Raw genomic sequence first — 18,359 nt, 5'->3', positions numbered from 1 at the left:
GCCTGGCACCTTGTGCCTCTTCACTTCTGACCCCTCCGCATTCCTGTCCTTCAGCGTCTCCAAGGGCCTCGTGTCTAAGTCTTTGGCACCAGGATTGTCTCCCTCTCCGCCTTTTCCCTTCAAAATCCTTCCTCCCCTCTGATTCTCCTGTGTTGGGCTTTAATGATGTTTCAAGGCAAGCCTTTACAGCAAGATAAGAAAAACTTTTGAGACTTTTAAAGAGAAGTTTGTTAACTTCAGCAAATTCTTTGCTTTGCAGAATCTCAAAGATTCCTTGCTATTCCCCTACAACTGCCTTGCCTCTCATGACTATCAGCTAGTTCAGGAGTTTGAGCTTCACTTCTTCACTTCGGGAAGGGTCGACACAAATGGTAACAATTCATGAGAACTTTCATAAGAAAGGAAAGAATTCGGAAGTGGATAATAACATTACTAGCAGCTGTACTTGAGCCTGTATGATGTCACAATTTAGCATTATAAATCAATGTATTAAATAAAAGCCACATTTGGAAAATGGAAATTATAGGAATGTACAGGAATTAGGAAAACCAACTTGTAATACAATCATTTTTTACAGCGAAAATGTCCCGAAGAAAGAATTTTAAACAGCCAATTTGAGTTTCCAAGATTTAAATGGATTTCAAACTTGATTATTTAAGATATTTCATCTCTTCATTATTAAAATGTGTGTGGAGTGGGTGTTCTAGCAATTATGACGCTGCTTGGGGTACCCAGTTCCCATATCTGTGTACCTGGGCTGGAATCCTGGCTTCAATCCGGAATCCAGCCTTTTGCTGACGCGCACCCTGAGACAGAAGGTGACAGTCAAGTCGTTGGCTTCCTTCTGTTCCCGTGAGAGAGCCAGGCTGAGTTCCCAGCTTCTGGCTTTGGCCCGGCCCAGCCTGTGCTCATGTCGGTGTTTGCAGAGTAAAGCATCAAATGGGAGCTCTGTCCCTCCTGTCCTCTGGCTCTGTGTCTGTGTGTGCCTCCCAAACGCAAGGAGGGATGTGCACCTCACGGGCTTGTTACGAGAATGCACAATCTGTCTCAAGTTATAGCTATAAAATCTAAACCTAAGTTATCTTCTTTAGATAACTTCCAATAACACTTCTTAAAATTTAAGACTAACAAGGAAAAAAACAGACCCAGCTAACTTTTGTTATCAGAGGGGAGTCTGTTTTGTTTGAAAGGCAGAGTCACAAAGAGAAGGGAAACGAGAGAGAGAATCTGCTATCTCCTGGTTCTCCCCCCAAATGTCTGACATGGCCACGCTAAAGCCAAGAACTTAGAAACCATCAGGTTCTGCCCCGTGGGTGGCAGGAACCCGAGCATTTGGTCCAGTCTCTGCTGTCCTCCCAGGTGGGTTAGCAGGGAGCTAGATGAGAAAAAATAAAGGAGCCAGAACTCAAACCAGTGTCCAAAGGGTCTGCTGGCTTTACGGGTGGTGTCTTAACTGTCTGTACCCGCCCCTAGAACTACTTAAATAATGCAGTGGAAGATGATTGTTCCATAGTGAAATTTGTAGGCTTCTAGGTTTTTTTTTTAAAGTAATTTTGTTTCTTATTATGTTCTTGAGATAGGGAAATTTAGCTGAGTGAAACCACTGTTGCAGATACTGTGCAGCACCATGTGTGTTGTTTCCTGTTTTTATATTAGGAGGTTGTGAAGTTTAATGTTCTTTCTTAATAGACTTCAGTAATTTCATCTTTCATCCTAATCAAATAGCCTGAAAAATATTAATTATTATTATTATGGTTAATAATCTACTTGGTATTAAGAACTGATCTGGACCCTCTATATGTAATATTTTCATTAATTGATAAATTCATTCTCAAATAAGGTAATTAAAGTCCATTTTTATTGTAATACTCTTAGGAACTCATTTCAGATGTTTTCTTTATTTAAAAGTTATCAGTACTATTTCATAAACAAAATACTTGTCTCTCTGTTGTGGATGTCCTCTTTGCTATTGTGAATTTCTAAGAATGTCCTGAATATCACAATTTTTGGAGAAGGAGTATTCATTCCATTTTCAAGAGAGTTTTGTTTTGTCTTTTCTTACTTTGATTCAGATTGTTATTTCCACTTTCCACATAGTGCCCCTATTGCTAATTGTGGCACTTTGCATTGCAAATTATTCTGGTTTATTCTGTATTATGTGAACCTCTTTCTCGTGCCATTGAGATTTGCTTTTTTTTTTGTATGATTAAAAAATCTCATGTAATTCTATAGGTTAGCTTTTTTGTAATGTTTAAAATTATTTTTTTATTTCCTGGGTAAATTTATGTTTTCCAGGCTTTGAACTTGAATTATACCACTTTTATACTGTCTAATCAATACCTATTCGTATTGATTTCTTTTCCTAAGACATTATGGCAAGTTTTAGTGACCAGGGGTTTTGATTATCTGCCTTTAAAATTTCGCTGATTAAAAAAATAATAATTTTGGCAAGCTTGTTAAATTGTACGAAGAACTCTGTATAGGATGGTAGAGCTAGGCATCTTCCTGAATTGCCTTGCAGTTGTTACTCCTGATAAACTGCATGAGGAAGAGGGACCATCAGCATTTACTTCTCAACCTTCTACGGAGAGGACTGAACATCCTGAAATGCTGATTTAGACAATGTTTAAAAACTGCTAGGGTGCACTTTGGTGTATGGCTGACTCTAGCTTAGTTAAATGTTTTGCAACATTATAACCTAGTTGGATTCAGCTCATCTTTTAAAGCAGTTGTCAGAAAAATATGGGCCAGCCTGGTAGAATGTATTAGCTCAATACATTGTCTCCATTTTATTATGAAGCTGCTGAGGAAGCTGTGATATACAGCACTGTCATTACAGATCTATTGTTAGGACGGTTCCACAGTCGTCTTTGCACTGCCATTAATTTATAGCAGTAAACAATATGTAGCCTTCCAACTGCAGCAAAGCAGAATCTTTTAATGAGGTGGATGTTATTACCACAATAAATCAGCGCTTTCGCGTAATGTATAATTCAATGTGTGTATTCCCACTGTAACTTCTCTGAGTAAGCTGATAGTGTATCATTGTCATTGCACAGCTCCACTGGTATGATTTTTTTTTAACCTTCTTTTATTTGGGGACTTCTTTTTTATATGCTTGCAAATAAATGTGGTGTGTCTTGATAGCTGTCCTAGAGAAGGTTTCAGAAACCAACTGTAACAATAAGAGCCAGAATCAATACTGGATTCTACCTACTTGGGTCTCTGCATGAGGCCATTTTTTTTTCAGGCACTGGTGAAATCGATCCTAATTGGTTTTAGCATTATATTCAAGAAATGTGATTCTGTAACTATTGATTGGGGGGGGGTACTCATTTGGAGAGTAATAAAAATAGGAGCAAATAAAGTGAGTACTGTGAGTACTTAATATGCTGCAGAACTATACAAAAGGAGCCTTGATTCTATTTTTAATTCATATAATTTGTCTTCCAGTGATTTTATTTCTTCGTTCTTTCCTTTTGCCTTGCTTAGTCCTCAGGGACAGCAGGTAAAATAGGCTTAAAGCTTTTCCAAAATGGTTCTGCAACAAAGAAAGGAGCGGAGAGGCGGTTCTTTTCTTTACTGGTGTACATTTAGTAAATCAGGTGTATACAGGAACTAATGTGTGGAAATAAGGTATTTTAACATTAGTGACAGTAACTTGAAATGGCAGTCAACTAAATCTTTTTTTAAAATCTGCATCTAAATGTTGATGATGATTTTGAATATCATTGATTATTTTTAAATCTTTGAAAGAGGGTGGTTTCAAAGATAAATAGAAGTTTTGGGGAGAAAAAAAAATAGTTAACTGATAGCCAGAATGATAAATTGTGCTTATAAAATCATATAATATGAGAAGGTAAAAAACTGGTCTGAACATTGTTTGATTTTTTTCAGTAGAATACGTCTGAATACATGGCAGAATTAATGATTTTTTTCCTATAGTTTAACATTTTTGCCATAAATCGGTATATCTCTTATGAATGAGGAGTGACTGACTCCTAGAATTTCACAAAAAATGTAATGCAAAAGACCGTTCTGTGTTTTATTATGTAATGTTGCAATGTAAATTTTTTCCCCAATGAGTCAATACGAGTAAGGAATAGGGAAATTTTTAGAGATCAGAATGGCTTAGCTTAAGAGCTGTTATTTAATGCAGTTGGTTTGCACATTCTTTGAGTCCCAGGATCTTTGAGAATCTGACGAATACTGTTTTCCTTTAAAAAAAAAAAGTACATGTGCATAGTCACATAATTTTGAGTATTATTTGATGACATTCTTACATTTCTTGAGTAACAATGGTAAAGCAGCAAGAGCACCAACTAACATTTATTGAGGTTTTGTGTTATGCCACCTAACGACTTTACTTTACAATTTTGTTTTACATTTAAAACTATTTTATTTTGTTTTATAATATAGTTCGATAGGCTCTGGGGTTACCCGTACCATTCCCCAAGGTCGTCCCCCAATTGATTTCCCCTGTAGGTTTACAATGGATGTCCTTCATGAACAGTCACAAGTCCATCATGCTGTTATTGAAGTGTTCCCCAACAATATAGGCATGGCCATTGTCAGAATCCATCATCTTACTGTTAGGGTATTTGCAATTCTTTCCCTGGGAGTCCATCTCTGGTCTGTATGCACAGAGACACACAGCACTTTGTCTCCATATCTGAACATATCAGTCCCTGCTACACTTCCATTATATGTCCCCTAAAATACAGAACCAGTGAGCAAAGTCCACAAGAGTAAAAATAAATTTTCATCAACATGTAGTTAACAAACTTTTGCTACAAAAATGAAAATGCATCACGAGAGTGGTGAAAATGGGAGTCAAAAACCTGTAGACCTACTTGAGATTATAAATATCCATTTCAACACTGTTTTGCTACATATCATGAGTAATGAAGGTCTAGCTTTTACTTGTAATTCCTTCAGTGCCACAAGGGTCAAATACAATCATTTTATTCTAATGTCTTCCGAAATTCTAAAAGCTCCCATGAAAATAATAGCACTCAATGAATGTGGTGAGGCACGGTTGTTAGGACTTGTACTTACTCAGTCTATCTTTTGAAACTGCCCAGGTTCTTTTCCACTTTGCTGTCCTGCTCCTGGGACCTCTACTGTAACATATTGTCTCTGGTGTAAACCCATCTTCTGGCTGCCCTTCTCATTCTGTTATGGATTTCCTGGAGTTTGTGCAGTCATGTTTGGTCTTTTAACCTCTGCTGTTGCTCACACTAGTAGAGCATTCTAGTTACTTCTTCACTTGATCTTAGCCAAAAGGCTGAGAAGCGATCTAGTTACTTCTGAATCCACATTCCAGGTATCTTCTTTGTGGTACTCAGTTTCTCCATCACTCCTACTCCTCTTCTCCCGCCTAGCATTGTTTCATCCTCTTCTGAGGACCCAGTAGAAGGCAACCTGTGGTTTCAAGATTCTGTCTTTGGTTGTTGATTCCAATGAACTAAGCAGGCCTTTGCAGGTACTTTCCCAGATACCCGTAGCTAACATACACTGCATGCAGCTGTCTTCTGATATTCTTATGGGCCATGAAAAGCCTTTCTGCCACAAAAACTAGACTGATGGAGGAACGATCGATTTAACCTGTGTTGGAAAATAATTTTGGTTTTCCACCCACTCTGCACAGAACACTTTGTTTTCACATAAATACTGTGTATTTTCAAAAACGTCACTTGCACGCTAATAGGATACCGTTACAAGGAATAAAGGATGATATGTTTCTGCTTTCTTCTCTTCCCGTCCCTTTGGCAGCCGATAGGAGCTCTGAATCCCAAAAGAGCAGCGTTCTTTGCTGAGCGTTATGAATCCTGGGAAGACGATCAAGTTCCAAAGTTCCACTATGGGACTCACTACTCCACAGCAAGCTTTGTTCTTGCATGGCTGCTGAGAATAGTAAGTTCTGTTGGAATAATAAGTCATGCCTACATGTACTTAGTGTTGTAGAGAATATGAGAACTCCTCATTGTGGGTTTTTTTTCGGGGGTGGCGATGCTACAAGGCTTCTTCAGTGACTGGGGTTCTAGTTGCAAGGACCTGGATGCTTCGTTCAGTTCGGATTTTATAACATAGTACTACAGAATTGCCTTAAAAATATGTTAGCTCAAGTTCTGCAGATTTTTTTCCCCTTCAATTTGCCTCTTCAAATGGATATGTTATCAGAATCTAAATTGCAGCAGATTCTTTTCAAATGTAATCTGTTAAAAACTAAAGTTTCATTAGCATGATACAGTGTTTGTATATTTTGGAAACTTCAGTAGCCTCAAATAGCCTAAACTCTGTTTGTAGGTAACCCATGCCACTGGGTATTGATAATATATTGGTCAAACAAGCAATGTTTCTATAAAATGGAAAGGTGATTCATCTGCTAGAAAGTAATTTCTTTGGGAAAGCATTAGCAGCACATCATTAATTAAAGCTTGTTAGAAGGGTACAGCCAGACATAAATCCTACAAGTAATTTATAGTGCTTGGCTAATTTCAAGCAATTATCCACTAATACGTGTTTAAGTGTTCTTTAACTAAGAGGAGGCTTTTAAATCTTCCAAACGTTTTTCTTTTCTTAATCATAAATTAAATATTGATCCATAACAAAAGGAAAATCACGTATTGAGCAATTTTCCCGTACTAAAGAAAATGCACGCCATTTACGTCTTATGTTATTCAGAGTTTTCTGAAAGTGAGAAAATTGGAAGAAAATGCTGCAAATAATAAATTTTAAAAATGCTTTAACATACTTCTTCTGAAACAAAAATAATGTAAGAACGTGAATGTAAAGCACTTTTGATGCTTGTTAATTATTAAAATTTTTAGATGCCAACATTTATAACAGGCCACCTCTTTGTGCATGAAGGAAGATATGAACTTACTTGCTTATTTTTTTAGGAACCGTTTACGACGTATTTCCTAAATTTGCAAGGAGGCAAATTTGATCATGCAGATCGGACTTTTTCATCAGTTTCCAGAGCTTGGCGAAACAGTCAGCGTGACACGTCGGATATTAAGGTGCGGAAATAATGCATTTTGCAGTTGTTCTTGCCAGGGTGTTGCTTGCTGAGTGAATATTGAACATTTTCTCCTCACTCCCTGTGCATCGGTGGGATGAGACCTCAGTGAAGTGGTCGGGAACTGCCGTGTTGAAAATGTCTCTAGTTTTCTTCTGTGTGTATCTTTGCCTGTCTTTCGTTCTTTTGTATCTCAGTTTATCTGCCTGGCTATGACCCTAGTTGTGGATTTTTTTTTTTTTTGCTCTCCCCCCTGGCATCTTCTGTTGAAGGAGGCATGTAGTGTGGTTTTAAGGCGCAGAAGGCAGTGTGCTCAATGGAATAATAGAATTCCAAATTCAATGAGTAAAGTTACTGTGATCTCACATTTCCACAATTAAAATAATCATTTTTTTACCTGCTGGTTGTACTAAATGTGTATCTGACTCTTCTTAATGTCAGATTATGTTATTAGTAATCAAGAGCAGAGGTTGCTTCATCTGTATGCAATTATACCACCATGCAAGACGAAGCCCCCTGGCCATCAGCTGGTACAGGCCTCGCTGTGCTTTCCTTGACAGAGTGTCTATTTCTATATGATACCATGCTAGATGTACTATAGCGAAATGCACCCATGATTTCGAAGCTCTTTATAGCATCATGAAATGATGTGCCTTATACATAGATTACCTAAAAGAAAATAATAAGTGCTTTATGAGAAATATTCAAAGTATGAGAAGTTACATTATTGATGTGTATATTATGATATACTAGCTTAACCATTTTCAGTATAATGATAATTGCATCTTACATTTAGATATATTTTACAGTCTAAAAATGTATTCATATACTTTATTAAAGTAAAATACAACTCATATCCAAGATGTTTTCTGAAGAAAGTATCATTCAACAGAGAAATACTCTTTTTTTTTTATTTTGACAATCTTTACATATTTAATTGGGGTAAAAAAAAGGTTCAAGGCCTAAAGGGGGATATAGAGGAAGAAGCCCCACCCAGTTTCCCACCCACCCTAAGTCCCAGATGTGGGGCATGCTCTGAGATACTCGATCAAGTGGTTCCAATAGTTCACCATTCATGGGTCACTGCCAGTCTCGCCACTCCAAACTTGATGTGTTCGTTGAAGAGTCCATTGATTGACACAGTCCCTTCTAGAGTCTCCATTTGCCCAGTTTTTTGCTGCCAACAGATAGCTGAGGTTGTTGCTTGACTTGTTCTGTCTTTTCTTGGTTAGGACTCTGAGTCTGGTTTCTCGACTGGGGAGATCCTCAAAGAAATTTTGAGGTATTCCCAGTCCAGATCCCTGCATATTCTAGTAGCATAGGGTCCGGCACAGTCCATTGCCCCGATCAGCTGGTGGTTGCAGTTGCTGGGTCGGTTCTGTCTCCACCCGTGTCCTCTTGTAGTCCAGCCTGGTTCCGCCCTGGACACACTTGGCCCTCACACGTACCAGTAGGAGCTGCAGCCCAGTCAGGGCGGCCCACAGTAACCCCAACCAGGCCCACCCCCTACCCTGGCTTGCCAATATGTATGGCATACTAGTCCAGTCTGTCCCAAATACCCTTCTGTTCATATACTTGCCAACGGGTGTTGCACCCTACTTCCATCCAACCATCTCATCCAACCGGCCCTAACAGATGTTGTTGGGTGTCTGTCTAGCCACCCCAGCCCCTGTCCTAGTTCCCATGCCCTCCTGTGGAAGGTGATGACCCAAGAGGGAGGAACCCACTATTTCCCCTCCCAGGTCGCTCCCATTCCAGTTGTGCCCTCTCCAGTTGGCCCTGTGGTTCAACTCGACATGTCTAACCCTTTGTACCAGCTTCCGCCAGCTGATGCTATGACCAAGCCCCAACAACCCTCACCTACTCTGATTGTAGCTTGCACCAGTGGGAATAGTCAGCCCAGCCTGGCTTTCACCCAGTCTGGTCCACATGAGGTGCACAGGTGCTGTGTCCCTGCCTGGTCTGGTCTACCCCCTACCCAGCTCACGCTCCTCAGTGTAAGTTGCTGTTCAGCTAGGGAACCACCCCTTATTCCCCTGTCAGCTCTGCCTCCTCCCTTCCTGGTTCTCACGTGTGCTGGTTGGGTGCTGCGGCTGCATCCGGCTCAGGCTACCTCACCTTGGCATTCCAAATTGTGTGTTGCTTTTGTCACGACCGGACCTGTTTCGACCCACACTCTGTTCTGGCGTTCGGATTTACCAGTGGATGACATGAACAGATTCAGCCTGGTCTGCTCCCCTGGCCCATGCCAAATGCATGCCAGTGGGACACTTTCCATGACCTCTTGGCTGTTACCTTCCATGTTTCTTGCGCTGACCTGCAGGGTCTGTGTCCTGCCAGAGGAGTTGCCCGAGCTCCTCCATCAGAACCCCTCCATGTGCCAGGTTACGCGCATACCAGTGGGTCCATGTGCCAGTTGGCCTCCTGTCCTAGCAGGAACAGTGGCCTTTCCTAACTGGCCATCATCCCATTCTGGTTCTTGCTGTAGGGTGTTTCAGCCCAGCCACGGTCGTCCACACCCCTATATAGCTCGTATATGGCTCAGTTGAGGTTGTGACCTAGCCTAGTCTGTCCCACATCTACCCTGGTACTCCAACACGTCAGAAGGTGTTGCGGTCTGGCCTGGCCCGGTACGTCTTTTTTCAGTCCACACTTGTGCCAAGGGAGACGACAACTGTATCCAGACCTGACCGCAGCCCCATCCACCTGTCACGACCCCTGCCTTAGACACTGTGGCTCAACTCTGTGCTTAATGTGGACCAGTTGGAGCCAAAACCAAGCTGGGCATGTCCTGAGCTGCACCCTGTGTTCCAATCATGTTTGTGGACTAAGGTTTGCTTACTCTGAATATTCAGGTCTCAGTCCCACACTTGCATTAAGGTTTCATGTCCCGGGTCCTGGGAATCACCAGAAATTAGTGTGTCACCTATGCTAACACTGGTCTTACTTATGGGTGTCCCTAAGCAGCTATTTCATATCATCAAAACCCCAGAGCTCGCCGCTGGGTGGCCAGCGGGCAGAGCCTGGCACCACTTGGTGCACTGGCCGCCCAAGGCCGGGGTCTCTGTCCCCACCTTGCGGCGGGGACTGTGGCCGAGACCCCGGCAGGGTTCTGTCCGGCAGGGGCGCCCCCAACAAGTGCCACCTTGATGGGGGGTTAAGCCTGCCCCTTGTCCTGAGACTGGACCCACCCAACCTGTCCTGCCGCCAGCTTTTGGCTGGCGACGGCAGGGGAGAGCTAGGAATTTACCCCCAGCTCCCAGCCATCTCCCGCGGATACTCACCCACGAGGGAGGCTTTAGTTGCTCCTGGCCAGGAGAAGGCCGGGGTCTCTGTCCCCGCCTTGTGGCAGGGACTGTGGGAAATAACCTTTTAGGCTGAAATATCTATCAGGATTTTTTTATCGTAAAATAATGTACTTTTTAAAAAGATTTATTTTTATTGGAAATAGAAGAGGAGAGACAGGAAGATCTTCTGCCCACTGATTCACTTTCCAGGTGGCAGTAACAGTAGGGGAGCTGAGCCGATACTAAGTCAGGATCCCTGAGCCTTCTCTGGCCCCCGACGTGAGTGCAGGGCCCCAAGGCTCCCGGCTGTCCTCTACTGCTTTCTCAGGCCACAAAGCAGGGAACAAGAAGGGAAGTGAAACAACATGTGATACAAACCAGCACCCATATGGGATCCTGAGTGGGCAAGGCAAGGACTTTAGCCACTAAGCTACTGCACTGGACCCTTTATCACAAACGAATGTACTCTTAAAACTATACCTTACTGTCTTCCTCTCTGCCTCTCCTTCTGTCTATAAATCTGCCTTTCAAGAAAAAAGCAATAAATTTTAAAAAGAGGAAGGTGGCATGGGGAGGCCGGTGCAATGGCCTAGTGACTAAATGCACACTTGCACACATCGGAAGCCACATGAATGTCGGTTTGTGTGCCATCTGCTCCACTTCCCATCCAGCTCCCTGCTGGTGGCCTGGGAGAGCAGTCGAGAATGGCCCAAATTCTTGGGACCCTGCACCTGTGTGGGACACTCATAAGAAGTTCCTGGCTGCTGGCTTCAGATCAGCACAGCACCTGTCATTGCAGCCACTTGGGGAGTGAATCGACAAACAGATCTTTCTCTTTTTCTCTCCTTCTCTGTAAATCTGCTTTTCTGAGAAAAATAAATAAACTTTAAAAAAATATTTAAAAAGAAAAAAAAGCTTCTGGATATTCTAGTCTTGATTATGAAGATGCTGGTTACCAGACTGCAGAACTTGTTAAAATGGATATTCTGTTGAATGGAAATCTTGTGGAGGAGCTAGTGATGGTGGTACACAACGTGAAACCCTATAGAAAAAACATTTTGGCAAAATGTTATGGTGGTGATATTACCCGAAAAATGAAACTTTTAAGGAGACAAGCAGAAGGAAAGAAAAAATTGAGGAAAATTGGCAACATTGAAGTTCCAAAAGATGCTTTTATAAAAGTTCTGAAAACACAACCTGATAAGTAATAAGTGGGAAACAAATCAAAGATTTCTTATAAATTAAGAAAAAAAAAAGCTATACCATACTATATAGGAAGTATCAGGAAATATTTTGAAACGGAAAAGTAAATGAACAGAAATTTGAATAGGAACGAGATTTAATAATTGCTATTGAAATCTATCTGTTCTGAAGATCGTTGTATTTCTTAATTAACTCTTGAGAAACAAAAAGTGCTGTGGATACAGGGGCCAGCACAGTGGCATAGCAAGCTAATTCTCCACCTGTGGTGCCACTGTCACATATGGACACTGGTTCATGTCCTGGCTGCTTCACTTCTGATCCAGCTCCTTGCTAATGGCCTGGAAAAGCAGCAGCGGGTAGCCCAAGATCTTGAGCCCCTGCACCCATGTGGGAGAACAGGAAGAAGCTCCTGGCTCCCGGCTTCAGACTGGTCAGTAGCAGCCATTTGGGGAGTGAACCAGTTTCTCTCTCTGTCCATTTCTCTCTCTTAATTCTGACTTTCCAGTGATATAAATCTGATTTTTTTTTAAAGCTATCATTCATTTATTAAACATCTCATGACTAAACTATATCCTCATTCTTGGCTTTGGTGCAATAAGAATAAACAAAGCAAAGTGATGAATTTAAGGATTATTTTTCCTACTTTTTAGAAGAGATGAAGATCCTCATCTTTCTGCCTTTGTAAGTTTTAGGCATTCCTGTTTAATGCTTTGATGGGCAATAGATATATACAATAGCTTCATATGTTTTGTCTCTTTTTCCAAAATCTCAACCTTTCTTCCTCCCTATTGTTTGATTAGCATCTGTCCAGATCCACCTCCCTGAGTGCTGTCCTTAAAATACCCCAGATGTAGAAACATAAAAGAAGATGTATAAAAGCAATTTAAACATTAAAGTCAATCAATTAGTCAAATCATGATCTTTCTATTTCTCCTCCCTTATATTTCTCATTATTCTGGTTTCTTCAGAGGTAGTGGTCCAAAGTCATGTCCTTTTGCTTTGAATGATCCAATAGGCTTTAATAAAACAACTTGTTATTATGACACAGACACTCTGATTTTAGTTCTGGCTATGGTGCCATCGTCGTATCTTGTTTTCTAGCAATGTCTCGGTATCTCTTGAGTATTCCAAGAAGCACTGGAGTTTGTAAATTTCTTTGTTTTTACTTTGTTTGAAAGATATTAACACACATGTGTACACACAGACAAATCTTCTGTTGGTTCACACACAGACTAACATGCTATAACCACCCCCAAAAGTAAAGAACTCTCAGGGGTGGGCTACACTGACACCTAGAACCAGAACTCTGTCTTATTCTACCTGAACCTTCATCTGTTACCACACAAGGTCCGGCCTCGCAGGGAGCTGGATCAGGAATCGGGTCCCCAGGACTCAATCCATGCATTTGAACATGAGGTCGGATGTTGCAAGCGTTTACTGAAACTGCTGTACTAAATATGTTTTTTTAAATATTTTAACAGTTTAAAATATAATAACAGAATCTGCATTTTGAATAAGTAAATAATAGTTTTTAAAGAAACTTAATAGCAAGAATACTGTGTAAGAATATATTTAAATTACTGTCAAGTAGAAACATTTCATTCAGAAACTGTGCTTCAGGTGGAATTACCAGCGAGAGCCATACCCCCTTTATTTATATTGTCTTGTTAGAATTACTAGGGGCAGTTTTACAATTATTTTAAAAGGTTAAACAGTAAAGGGAAGACAGTGAACTCTGAAGGTAGAGGAAATCGTCGTGTTGAATGAACTTTAGAGTGTCCCCAAACTGTGCCTAATTCAGTATATATCCTCAAAAAGGCTTTTGTAGCACTTTACAAAGATGAAATGCTGTGAGGTCGTTAGGAGAGTTATTTAAAATCATCTCAGAAAAAAAAATAACACAGGATTTCCAATATTTAATTCCTTTTTTTGCCAAAGAGGAACTATAATATACTAGAATCCCAGTTTAGTGTGTTGTCAATACTCAGAGAATAGTCTTACTGAAAGGAAAGGTTACTCCTATGATATTAAAGATTGAAATAAGAATGGTTTTTATTTCAGAGAAAAAGCTTTATCAGACAGGCTTTGGTTTTAACAAAATTTATCATTGTTACTGTTTGGATGGGGAACTATTTGTATATCCGTGCATCCTTGATACTTCCACTTCACAACTGACCTCTCAAAGCCTTTTTTTTTTCTGCTTAAAGAGACAGTTCAGGGGGATGATCCTTGTGGCGTATTAATGTTAAGCTGTTACTTGAATTCCCAGCTATTCTGCCTCTAATCCACCTGCCTTCACCTGGGTAGGAAGTGGAAGATGATCCATGTACTTGGGCCCCTGACATCCTTATTGGAATTCAAGGTGGACTTCCTGGCTCTTAAATTCAGCCTGGCCTAGACGTGGCTATTGCAGTCATTAGGGGAGTGAACCAATGGGTAGAAGATCTTTCTGTCTAACTCTCTATCTCTTGGTATCCTTCTCCCTCCCCGACTCTCTGTCTTTGTCAAATAAGTAATCATCTTTTCTTTCAGTTGTTAATCTTTACATTTAAAAGAATCAGTTCAAAAGTCGATCAGTTCTGTAAGTAGTCCATGGAAGTATAAATGCAAGCAACAAATAGAAGCCACACATATAATTTTTTTTTTTTAAATCAAGAACCTTCTTTTTTTTTTTTTTTAAAGATTTATTTTTATTATTTTTTCATTGGAAAGGCGGATATACAGAGAGAGGAGAGACAGAGAGGAAGATCTTCCGTCCGATGATTCACTCCCCAAGTGAGCACAACGGGCTGATACTATGCCGATCCGAAGCCAGGAGCCTCTTCCGGGTCTCCCACACGGGTGCAGGGTCCCAAAGCTTTGGGCTGTCCTCGACTGCCTTCCCAGGCCACAGGCAGGGAGCTGGAAGGGAAGCGGGGCTGCCGGGATTAGAACCGGCACCCATATGGGATCCCGGGCGTGCAAGGCGAGGACCTTTAACCACTTGTGCCACCGCGCCGGGCCCCACACATATAATTTTTAAATTCTTTTAGTCATATTTCAAAGAGTTAAAAGAACCATGTGGACCTCAATTGGGGAAGCCACCATATGGCGTGCTAGCATCCTGTGTGAGTGCCGCTGTGAGTCACAGCTGCCACGCTTCCCATCCTTTGTCCTGCCGATGTGCCCAGGAAAACAGGAGAGCATGACCCAAATGCATGAACCTCTGCTCCTGCTGTGGGAGCCCGGATGGAGTTCCTGACCACTGAGATCAAACTTGCTCAGCCGTGGCTTTTGCAGCCATTTAGAGAGTGGACCAGAGAATGACAGGGTTCTCTCTGTCACACTGCCATTCAAATAAATATATAAATCAACAAAAAAAAAATTAAGGAACTGTGTAATACTTATTTGTTTTTACTTTTTTATAGTTTTATTTATTCTTATTGGAAAGATAGATCCCCAAGAGGAGAAACTTAGAAAGATCTTCCATCTGCTGGTTCACTCCCCAAGTGCCTGCAATGGCCATAGCAGAGCCAGGAGCCTCTTCTGGATCTCCTACATACAGGTGCAGGGTCCCAAGGCTTTGGGCCATCCTCTGCTGCTTTCCCAGACCAGAAGCAGGGAGCTGGATGGGAAGTGGAGCAGCCAGGGCAGGAACTGGCACCTATATAGGATCCTGGGCATGCAAGGAAAGGATTTAGCCATTAGTCTACCGTGCTGGGCCCCATGAAATTATTATCACAATACCGTAGTTAACCTAATTGTTTAAATTATTTCAACATGTAATCAATATGGAATTATCCATTGTATGTATCCTACAATCTCTTTTCAATACAATACTTCAAGATGTGATATATATTTTATAATACATTTTCATTCATAGCAGTTATGCTTCATGTGTTCAGTAGCTGCAGAGGCATCTTCCATTCTCTGGATCATTCCCCAAAATGACCACAAGAACTGGGATTGAGCCGGGCTGAAGCAAGGGGCCTAGAACTCAGTCCAGATCTCCCTTTGGCGTGGCAGGGACCCAAGTACTGCACCTTCACCTCTGAAGGGATAGCTTTCTGTTTATAGAAAGAAGCAGGCTTACATCCTCCATGAGCAGCGGTGTTCCTGATACGTACAGCGTGTAAACATAAACTGGTAAGCAGCAACAGTAATGTTTTCAGGATCGCATAAAAGTATTGAAGTTGGATTAGAGAATCCTTACTGAGATAAATAATATTTATAAATCCTCAATAGATTTTCTATTTCAAACTTTAAAAAAATTTAAATGTAGAAGTTGGAGCTCAGAATAGATTACTCCCTTCAGCCTAAACCTTGAGTTATGATTGCCAAATCTTGTGAAACAAATCATAGACTCATAAAGCCTAAGTGAATTTTACCAGGCAACCACATCTAAATATTAGATGAAAGTGTAAACTTTCCAAGGCAGTTCATTGTCATTGATCCCATACGCGCCCAGGTTTCTTGAGGCAGCCTGCTTTTCAACAGACACTAGTAGTGTCAACAGCTTCAGTACAAACTGAATTGCTCTTTTTTTTTTTTGAGATTTATTTATTCCATCAGAAAGTCAGATTTATAGAGAGAAGGACAGACTGAGAGAAAGATCCTCCAACAAAGCCCAGCCAACCCAAAGCCAGGTCTCCCACGTGGACACAGGATCCCAAGGCCCTGGCCGTACTCCACCGCCTTTCCTGGGCCGCAAACAGAGCTGAAAGGCAAATGGAGCAGCCAGGATAGGAACTTGTGTCCATATGGGATCCTGGGAACATGCAAGGTGAGGACTTTAGCCACTAGGCTTTCATACCGGGTCCTGATTTGCTTTTTTAGTCTTTGTTTTCCTTTTCTCCTATAGAAAATAATCACCAATTGAATTAAGAGAATGGAAGGAGTTGTAAATGTCACCTAGATTCATTTCTTTGGAATAAAGGTGATATTGTAAATGAATCTAAGATGGAGTTGTTGTGAAAACTATACTTCTCTAGAAACTCAAATTTGAGTACAATAATGTTTCTAAAACATAACTTGTACTAACAGTAAAATGAGAGTAATACATTTATAGGAATCCTGTGTTCTTCAAACTTGGTATTTAAATTGAGTTTGTGCACCAAATATGGTGGAGCTGCTGTCCTCTAGGAGATCCTGGCAACACAAGTGCCAGCATGTCCGAGTCGTGTGTGTTCTCTCCTAGACTCGGCCTCTGGGAGGAAGAGAAGGCAGAGGGGAGTGGATGTGGGAAGCCTAGCCTCAAAGCCTTTCTGCTTTGTGAGGGAGGTTGGTTTTTCTCCTGGGACGGTAGGTAGGGGCTAAGTGGATGTGCAGCAGAGAAAAATGAACAGGCGCCAGGTGGTTTTCCCAGATCCTTGTGACTGGTGTTGGCATAAGAATAGTGGACAAGAGTGGAAGCTCTTGGTGGTCCTTAAAGTCATTTAGTAGGAAGGAGGCACAGAAGCCTGAAACTTGCTATTGGCAGTAGAGCCAGAGAATTGTGGATAGATTTAGGTGTGTTTAGAATATACTGCTTAGATTTGATGGTCAATTTTTAATTTGAGAGGTAAAATGAGTTGGTGGGGGTAGAGAGGGACCTGCATTGTGATGTGGCCAGTTGAGCAATTATTTCCAATACTGGTATACAGTGTGGCGGTGGTTTCTGTCCTAGTTTCTCCACTTCTAATACAGCCCCCTGTGACTGCGCCTGGGAAAGCAGTAGGGAAGGCCCAGGGACTTGGGCCCCTGCACCCACCAAGGAGAGCCAGAGGAAGCTTCCGGTTCCTGGCTTCAGCTTGTCATAGACCTGGCCATGTGGCCATTTGGGGAGTGAACCAGCAGGTGGAAGATCGCTGTTCTTGTCTCCTCCACTTCTATTTCTTTTCCTTATAGCTTTGACTTTTGACTGATTAAATTGAAAAATCTTTAAAAATAAAATAAAACAGTTTGTACTTGTGTGTAGAAAATCCAGAGAGTGGGTTTTGTTCAGGGATAGGAACTTAGTTCCCTGCCTTTATGCAGATAGCTTCTTGTGACAGGTATGTTAAAATTCCCCCAGGGTCCCGCAGGAGATTGACGCTGTGGGACAGCAAGCTAAACCATTGCCTACACACTGACATCCCATATCTGAAGAGTGGTTTGAGTCCTGGCTGCTCTGCGTGTGACCTTGCTTCCTGCCAATGTGCTTGGATAGGCAGCAGAGGGTGGCCCAAGGACTTGGCCCCTACTCCTCCTGCGAGAAATCCAGGGGTGATCCAATCTTTTGGGTACAGTCTGAAGCAGCTTCAACCGTCATGACCATCATTTGGGGAATGAATCAGTGTAAAAGTCCTTTCTTTACAACTCTCTCTCTCTCTGCCTTTCAAATGAGTAAATCAATCTTAATAAGATAGTAATCCCCCAAACACTTTTAAATTAAGCTAGCCTTCATTGATCATTCACTGTGTGTAATATACAGTGAAGAATGTTCGAGTTAAAAAGAAAAGTTAAAGCCAATTCTTTGCTTTTGATATCCCTCTGGTTGGGTAGCCAGGTCTGTATGTTTAATGTTTAAGTTTAGTGGTGGAAATGCTTTAATGTGATATAAAAACAATGAATCCTGAGTGGAATAGGTGGGGCTGCAAATGCCTTCCTGGAGTCAGTGATTCTTGAGCTGCTCTTAGCAGATGTGCGCTTCTGGCCCGTGCATCTCTCCTGGTAGCTGCCTCCCTCCTCGACATCTGCATTTGCATGTATAAATACATCTCAAATTTGGTGTGTTCAAAACCACACAGATTCTTGGCCTTCCTTCTTTCTCCTCTAGTCATCCTGTGTTCTTCCCCACAGTCCTTGGAGACTGTGAGCTGAAGTCTTTTGGGTGAAAAGCACTGTCC

The 18,359-nt window shown here is 41.5% G+C and overlaps 1 protein-coding gene across 4 annotated transcripts in view; it reads left to right on the top strand.

The window, feature by feature from the left end:
* LRBA (LPS responsive beige-like anchor protein) overlaps positions 1–18,359 on the top strand; it is a 633,639-nt gene that overhangs the window by 472,051 nt on the left and 143,229 nt on the right. For all 4 annotated transcript variants that reach the window (XM_040967344.1, XM_040967342.1, XM_040967341.1 and 1 more), the window contains 2 exons: positions 5,776–5,916; positions 6,906–7,025. In XM_040967344.1, the coding sequence (XP_040823278.1) occupies positions 5,776–5,916; positions 6,906–7,025 (261 nt within the window). The remainder of the gene's footprint in view (positions 1–5,775; positions 5,917–6,905; positions 7,026–18,359) is intronic.

Source organism: Ochotona curzoniae, unplaced genomic scaffold (genome assembly GCF_017591425.1).
Source record: "Ochotona curzoniae isolate NIBS_2020 unplaced genomic scaffold, NIBS_Ocur_1.0 scaffold_4506, whole genome shotgun sequence".
NCBI classification, from domain to species: domain Eukaryota; kingdom Metazoa; phylum Chordata; class Mammalia; order Lagomorpha; family Ochotonidae; genus Ochotona; species Ochotona curzoniae.
This window is presented reverse-complemented; position numbering and strand designations above follow the sequence as displayed.